The sequence below is a fragment of the Phoenix dactylifera genome, chromosome 3 (assembly GCF_009389715.1).
Source record: "Phoenix dactylifera cultivar Barhee BC4 chromosome 3, palm_55x_up_171113_PBpolish2nd_filt_p, whole genome shotgun sequence".
In the NCBI taxonomy this organism is placed as follows: domain Eukaryota; kingdom Viridiplantae; phylum Streptophyta; class Magnoliopsida; order Arecales; family Arecaceae; genus Phoenix; species Phoenix dactylifera.
Window position 1 is genome coordinate 8301978 of NC_052394.1, and position 7636 is coordinate 8309613.

At 38.4% G+C, this 7636-nt stretch overlaps 2 protein-coding genes across 2 annotated transcripts; both read right to left on the reverse strand.

The window, feature by feature from the left end:
* Nucleotides 1-256: 256 nt before the first annotated feature.
* Nucleotides 257-1550, reverse strand: LOC103700950. The gene is made up of 4 exons (XM_008782851.4): nucleotides 1360-1550; nucleotides 1112-1167; nucleotides 674-899; nucleotides 257-541 (listed from the first exon to the last, which is right to left on the reverse strand). The coding sequence occupies exons 1-4, from the start codon at nucleotides 1457-1459 to the stop codon at nucleotides 408-410; spliced, it is 516 nt and encodes a 171-aa protein (XP_008781073.2). The 5' UTR covers nucleotides 1460-1550; the 3' UTR covers nucleotides 257-407.
* A 2502-nt stretch (nucleotides 1551-4052) lies between these two features.
* LOC108511080 lies at nucleotides 4053-6993 on the reverse strand. The gene is made up of 5 exons (XM_017841338.3): nucleotides 6947-6993; nucleotides 6708-6820; nucleotides 6311-6372; nucleotides 5907-6162; nucleotides 4053-4353 (listed from the first exon to the last, which is right to left on the reverse strand). Exons 2-5 carry the CDS (start codon nucleotides 6781-6783, stop codon nucleotides 4235-4237), a joined length of 513 nt encoding a protein of 170 aa, XP_017696827.1. The 5' UTR covers nucleotides 6784-6820; nucleotides 6947-6993; the 3' UTR covers nucleotides 4053-4234.
* Between the last annotated feature and the right edge of the window lie 643 nt (nucleotides 6994-7636).

Below are 7636 nucleotides of genomic sequence, written 5' to 3' on the forward strand. Positions count from 1 at the left end.
TCCACATAATTTTTATTAAAAAGACAGGATCCCAGGATCTGAGGCCACTCTGGGAGCTAATTGAACGTCTTGTACTATCATGCATACAGCGCAGCAGAACTCCGAGGCCCTGGAAGAGTCTGGGCTATCTCTAAGCCATAGCTATGGGCTATAGCTTTGTTACTTACTACATTTCCTAAATCACCATTATAGCTCAAATTACTTATAATTCTCTTGACGCGCGAGAGAGAGAGAGATTCTGCAGTTGATAGAATGATTTGCAAAAGAAGGGTTTGCATATGTCAACGATCTTTCCCTCCTTTTACTTTTGCGACACATCAGCTTTAAGAGACTGGAATAGGTTCAATTATACTAGAATAAGTTCAATTATACTAGAATAAGTTCTCTCTTTCTAGCAGAGTGATATATCAGAAGCCCGAAAGAAGCAGAACACAGCTTAAGAGTACCATCAAGTGCATAGGAATGCCCAGCTTGTTCCCGTGGCCGTAGTAACCATATTCACCATTACCACCTTCCAAGCGTTCCAAAACATTGAAGTCCCCTGGATGAGAACAACAAAGAATGCAACTGAATTAGGGTATCCAAGAAAAGTATAATTGAATAAAGATACGGCCCATAACCATGGCAAACTTCTGACCTTCATGCCAAAAGTTCTCTTGGGATCGTTTCTTACCTCTCTTGCTAGTATGACCACATCCAGTGTTGAGAGCATATTTCACATCTTGAACAGTGGCTCCATTGTAAAATTGGAAATTGTACAGTATGCTATCCACGCATTGGAGCACAAGCTTCGTCTCAACCAGACATGGCCCCTCGCAGTACTGGTCGGTTGCCTCCAGAGGGACATCGATGGTCCCTGCCGCGCTTAGTCTACACGATTCTTCGCAGCTGCTATAAATCTTTGGATTCCATGCAGAAACGATACAAACAGAGATATCATCAGAAGTAGCGTCTTGTAAAGTCATCCCAAACTCTAAATCATTGAGGATTTACTTCTAGTATCTGTAATTACGTTAGAAGTTGCTTATAATTTGCATGCCCATGGTAGCTTGGTTAGTTGGACATTCCCTTAAAAGCATACTACATGTGTCTGGTTATATTCTGTACTTACGTAGTGATCATTGAAGCATGTTAATGCTTTCGCAGCAACGTCCACCGGATCTTGGTCTGCATGATCGATCCCACATAGCAACCAAATAATTAAATCATACCCTACAAAACTAACTGGTGCGACACGGTAATCCAATGCCTTGAAATCAAGACAACAAATCTTGGCATCGTGACCATACGACCATGTTCTTGATTACTAAAAGAAAGAGAGAGAAAAGAAGACTGTTATTTGGAGAGGAACATGAATACCTGACTCGCAACATGTAATAAACAAGCAGAGCAGAGCCAAGCGGAAGAACCAACATCCGAGGGTGGGAGGGGAAGCCATTGGAGAAGGGTCTTTAAGCATTCCAGATCATGTCAAGAGATAAAATGGAGAGATGGAGCTTGCGTTTATTATCGTTTTGCCTACTAATGTTAAATCATATAGAGGAATGTTTCATTCTCCTGGTGTCTCTGCCTTTCCTCCTTTTAGGTGCACGGGCCAACAAACTCATCCCAAGATGACAAATCGCCCCTCGTAGCATTTTTTGTTTGATATTTTCTTTATCTGTGCTGAATTTTTGATCGATCCGTTCGCACTAAATGAGCCAAGAACTATAGAAGTTGGCCAATGCTGCTTCTTGGGTCTTGAAGGTGATAGCAACCCTTACGTGATCTTGGATGGCCTCAGGAATCAGATGGTCTTGAAGAATTGGGTGGATCATAAATAAGGGGGATTGGAAATAAAAGAATGGAATAAATTGTACTCAAAAAATTTAAGGGGATGGGGGATACTTTGGTACTTTGACATGGCTTCTGGTGGTGATGTTAGATTTGGTAGTTGCTAGGTTTCCAGTGGGAGGGGAAGATGAGATTTGGTGGGGAGAAGCGACCAGCCTCGCTTGACTTCTATCATGTTTGTCTCTCGAGGAATTACACGTGTGGAGTGAACAACAGACGGCCCAACTGACTTTGCGTATGCCCTGAGTGCGAAGCTTTTGCTGACTCAAGCCTCACTATATAGGTGAAATATGGTGACTAATAAAAAAATCTAGACATACTAATATTAGGTATAACTATAAAAATTAAAACTTTTATTTAATTTAAAATTAGCAAATTTTATTTTTATGTGGATTCGAGGATTAGAATTTTCTGAGGACCCTAGTAGTTTATATATAATAGGATTGTTATTAGGATTTTGGGTTATCTGTATAAATTCATTATTGTATCAATTAAGAAGACAATTTTTATCAAGATTTGACAATATGGAATATTGAGTTGCGCTCTTTCTCTCTCTTCTCCTCCTCTTTTCTTCTTCACCTCTTCTTCTCTCTCCTTCTTCTTCTATCGTGCATTAATTTGGCATAAGAGCTTGTCCTTGAAACATAGTTGGGTTTGAGTCATCAGTCAACCCAAAACTTAATCCTAACGTTAGCATGATTAGTTCAGAACAAATCAGAGGCATTTTGGTCCTGTACATCGAATTGTATGTGTAAAAATAGCTAGCAAGTAGCAATGTTGTCATATTTTCGATGATCATGGTCGTAATGATGCACTTCTATGTGGGTTGGAGCCATTACTTGACTCATTTGATATTGTTTAATTTGTTATATTTAGGGTTCCTGAAAAAGTAAATAGTATGTAGGACCTAATTTTCGGACATATTCAAAGTTAAAATTAAATTGCAACCCATTCAATACTTTTACATACATTATATATGTGTGTATGTACGTATGTGTATGTGTGTGTGTGTATATATATATATATATATATATATATATATATATGTGTACATTAGAGTTGATGATGGGCTGGGCCTCAAGCCTAAATTTTATTCATTTTTAATCAGGCTTCGGACCAGCCTATATAGAATTTGATGTTTCGTAAGCCCAAGCTTGGCCCATGATCAGCTTTGATGTACATATACTAGATTCAGGTCCTTTATTAGATTAAGACCTGACTATGTGGACTATATGAGCCTTTTTGCATGCACATCACAAATCTATCTTGTGCGTACGAATGGGACGGATTGAGCGAAAATTTTAGCCCCAAAACTTGATGAGCTCAGCCGTGTGTAATGCTAGGTCCAAGACCAACCCAACCAATATCAGTTGGCACTCCTCCCTTGGGCCAGAAAAACTTGTGGATAATGGTGCCCTAGCCGTTACTCTTGAATAAAAATGAAGTGCAGTCTTGTTGTTTTCTCTTCCAAGATCGATTATTTCGAAGCACATGCTAGTTGAATTAATCATTCTTATTCCTAGTTTACCACCTCTAAAGACCTCCAAAAGCCAAGCATGGCCTTTACAAGAATATGTGAGTGGAACTGGAGCTAGGTATGACTTATGGCATATCTTCTGAAAATGGTTGTGTTGGCTGATAAATGGAGATTTGCAGCCATCTATCTGCCTTGCTTGTTTTCCTATAGTACAAACATTATCCTTTTGTAGGTGGAATAGACTTTTCTGCCCTAATAACTGTTTCCTTTTCTTTGAGATAGAAAATGGAGGGGGATCCTTCTAGTTAATAAAATTATCCAAGTTTAAATAATTAGGGTTGCAGCACTCAATAGTCGAACTCAGAATCTCTAATAAAATTTCATTAATAATAATCAGCGACCCACCAAGTTACATTGAAATGGTTGTAATCTGCATGATATTAGTCCGGTAATTAATTTGGTTAAACTATATATCATACCAGAGGGGTTCCTGAATGCTGCATTTCGTAACCAGCCTATTGCAATCAGCAATTTTTTTCCTAGACATATTCACGCATATCAGACCTTTACAAGATTGGATCCTCATATAATTTTTTGAGAATTACGACGCAACTGCTGCCTTTCTTTTGCATGTCATGTGTGGTATCTCAGAGTAAAATTTACCGGCGAATGATTTTAATTTCGGGAGGATATTTTTTTCTGCATGACTAAAGATAACAAGTGGGGAAATAGGAAGAAAAAGAAAAAGAAAAAAAGATCATATTATTAGTACATATGGAAAGAGAGTTCCAGCTGGTGAACTGGTCCATCCAAATATAGAGAATTTCCATCTCTTAGTTGTACATTCTCCAGTCTATGGAGACCAACAAGAATTTGCCGCCAGCGAAACACTGTATAACTATATTTTCTTTTCTGTGGCATGACTCAGAGGAGCCAAATAGCAACCAAAAGCGCTGGCATCCATAGAGACATGTACATGGGGATGGCAAGCTCAATTCCATAGTTTGATGCACCCACCATGTTTGCAGACCCACCTGAGCCACCTGAATCAATAAGAAAAGTAGTCATAACTAATAAGGTTAATATGGATGCTTGGTAGATCCCTTGGATCAGTGGGCTAATCCTATCCATTATATTGTTCTAGTTCAGAAAAACCATTAGGTCAGGATAGGTCAGGCCATCTTCATCCAAAGCCTTGCCTATACTGAGTGAGACCATATCTATTCTACCATGTAAAGCAAACTCCTCAAATACCTATACCTATCTATACCTACCACATCTATTCTACGATATTATTTTGTTGTTGTAAATAATTCCAATTCAATAAATTTGGGTGGCTAAGCCTCCTTTCATTAAAAAAAACAAAGGGTCCTACGGTCCATGTCGCTAGGTTTTCTACGTGCGAAGGTTATCCATGTTCTTCAAATACCACAAATCTTCTGTACATTCATTAGGCATGATTGTTGTTAATAATTTTGCATTTTGAGATCGAAATTTCTTAGATCATGTGCATCGCGTGTGCCATATTCTAGTTTTGACGAATGTAAAGAGAGACATGCAGAATCCTGCCAGAGAACCTTTTTTTTTTTGGGAGAGAATATCAAAGCCCAGATTTCTACAGGGTTTTCGTGTTGGTCTAGATCATGATTTATACAAGTATTAGGCAAAGTCTTGGTATTTACTGTTTCAACACAAGTATTAGGTGAAGCCATGGTATTTATTATTTCAACACACACAAATCCATAATATCCCAAGATATCGGTTGATATTGATGTTTTGGTTAAAATCTCATGGCACCAGTATGAAATTCTTAAATGTTGAAAGAATGGCTACCACCATTCTTTCAAAATTTTCCCCACATTTCATCACGGTAGCAGTCACCTAACTTTGAGAAAAGTATCGGTCACCATCAGGTCCTACCTAGATGATTAAAACCCTAGCTTTCGAAGACCTTGATTCCCTTTTTCCCCTTTTATAATGGTAAATAATTCCATATTGTTTAGATCTGCACAGGCCTGCATTGTTAAGAATGTTGTCCCAAGTTGGAAGCTGTTATCAGGCCAAAAATCTGATCATTTATGATCAAATTTGTTTAAAAATTCTCAGCTCTATTCCCATTCTGTTACAGAATCCCAGCTAATCCTGTCAATGTGGATCAGACCTTGTTGTAAAGTGGGTCAAGTTGGACAAAATCTAGTTGGTTTTAGCTGACTACTGGACCTGAAACAGGTCCATCTTATTTTAGACAAAATCTAATTGGTCTAGGTTAAACCAATTGGCTCTTAATTTTATCAGGTTGGTCCATCAAATAGAAGTCTAAGCTCTGTAACTCTACCCACATGATGCTTCTGTTAAGTTACTGAGCCCTCTCCATTTCACCTGCTAGGCGACGCAAATGAGAGAGTTATATTAATTTTTTTATTAAAAAAAGCATAGGATCACCATGATAGGATTTATATGTATTGGTGGCAATAGTTGGGAGGAAAATTCAGTTCATATTAGAAACCAAATTTAAGTAAAAACTTCCCTGATAACCACAAGAGGATTGGATAGCGCACTGTACTAGTAAATAGTAGCAAGAGATTAGAATTCTCACCTCCATTATTATTAGCAGCAACACCATTGTTACTATTTTGACCGCATGCAGTTTGAAATATAGCTTGCACCCCTTGCATCATTCCTGGGTTATAGAATTGGAAGTTTGAGAGAATGCCATTAATACAATTGGTCATCAGCATCATTTGACCAAAACAAGGCCCATTGCAGAAAGTAGTTGTAGAAATATTTTGTTGAGCTGAACTGTTGGTACCACCAACATTTACTCCCATTGATGTCAGGCAGTTGTTAAGCACCTGTCATACAAAAAATTCAGAACATCTGCTTTGAGTCAATATTTTAAGTTTACAGCATTCATGTAACTTGGCAAAAAATTTTAGGCGACCGCAGCATCTTTCATCGAATATTTCCGAAGGAGGAGCTATAGATTCGCATGTTACTTACGGGTCGATTATCAAAACAAAGTGCTGCTCTAGCAACAATCTGAACTGGATCAGCCTGCTGCGCTGCATTATTGAAAAAAAAAAAAGGCGGTTCCTTAGAGAAAGTGGTGTGTTTTAATAAAAGCTTAAGTTTGGCTTTAGTCCATAGCCGTGTGGCCATCATTGGGTATAGGATGAAATCTTTATGGCCATTGGATAATATAAATTGAGTAGCTTCTTCTGACATTGCACAAAAACTTGTAAGCATCAAAAATGACTCCAATGTTGATTCAGCTACACAATGTCATAAACCATATTTATCGGATGAAGAAGGACTTTAGGATTAAAGCCTACACTAACTCATGCTTCAAGAGAAATGATAGAGAACAAGAAAGCAGACTAGGAGCCAGTAAACATACCTTGACAGCAGGAAATAGCTATATACAGCAGAGAAATGGCAAAAGGCAAACGCTTTAAGGTGAGAGAAAGAGCCATTGGGAAGAGATCTGGAAGAATCGCACTAGTTTTTCACCTGGAAAAGAAACACTAATATATAAGGATCTCTTGTTACTAGCACTAGTACCAGGAGCACTGAACTACCCATCTACCCATATTTCATTAGAATAACCAACACATCCTTAAACACCAGGGAAGTTACCTGTCTTTTGAATAAAAACTTAGGATGTTTGGCTATCACCAACCATCGTCGAAGGGTTGTCTGCGACATGAATGAAATCGTTGATCTTAATTTATAACCTTGCATGGTAAAAGGAGAGTAACCAACTTGGGTAGGTGGCGATAAATGCTGCAGAGGGGTGGGGTGGTAATATGATCTTTTGCATGGCTTTGGTAGTTTTTTGGTAAAGGAGGGGGATGGGTGTTTGGTGCACAGCAATCACCAACTTTTCACTTGTTCCCTGTACCATTCCTCTCAAAGTTCAATTTTGTCAAACCTAAACTAGCTTCAGCTTCTGATTGACTTGAAATCATTTTATGCAGAATTATTAAATCATTGGTAGGCCTGTTCCAAGTAGTTTACAATGAACCTCAAGTCATAGGATGATCCCTCTATTGCTCTTCTTATTATAGACTTTCCTGTAGTTCTAGAAGGCTGCACGACTAAGTTAGCTATATTATTTGTACTGACTGCATATAAAATGGAATCTAGGGTTTGGATTCTTCTGCTTGTGGAGCTCTCTCCTTGACTCAGAACATAACTCATGTAACAACCAAACCTGCTTAAATGTACTTAATGGGACTCTTCGTACCCTTCTCTTAAATCTTCCATTTACTATAATATATCTTGTTGGATCTTTGGCTATGTGCCTGGGGCCCAAAGGCTTAGGTT

Bases quoted from the DNA above. Each gene is read 5' to 3' on its own strand.
- LOC103700950 (XM_008782851.4), bottom strand. From the start codon at position 1,459: ATGCTTAAAGACCCTTCTCCAATGGCTTCCCCTCCCACCCTCGGATGT. The intron at 900-1,111 runs GTAAGTACAGAA...TGGAATCCAAAG, and splicing joins CATGCTTCAATGATCACTAC to ATTTATAGCAGCTGCGAAGA. The intron at 542-673 runs GTAAGAAACGAT...GTTCTCATCCAG, and splicing joins TGGTCATACTAGCAAGAGAG to GGGACTTCAATGTTTTGGAA.
- LOC108511080 (XM_017841338.3), bottom strand. From the start codon at position 6,783: ATGGCTCTTTCTCTCACCTTAAAGCGTTTGCCTTTTGCCATTTCTCTG. The intron at 6,373-6,707 runs GTATGTTTACTG...TCAATAATGCAG, and splicing joins AGCTATTTCCTGCTGTCAAG to CGCAGCAGGCTGATCCAGTT. The intron at 4,354-5,906 runs GTGAGAATTCTA...TTATTGATTCAG, and splicing joins TGCTGCTAATAATAATGGAG to GTGGCTCAGGTGGGTCTGCA.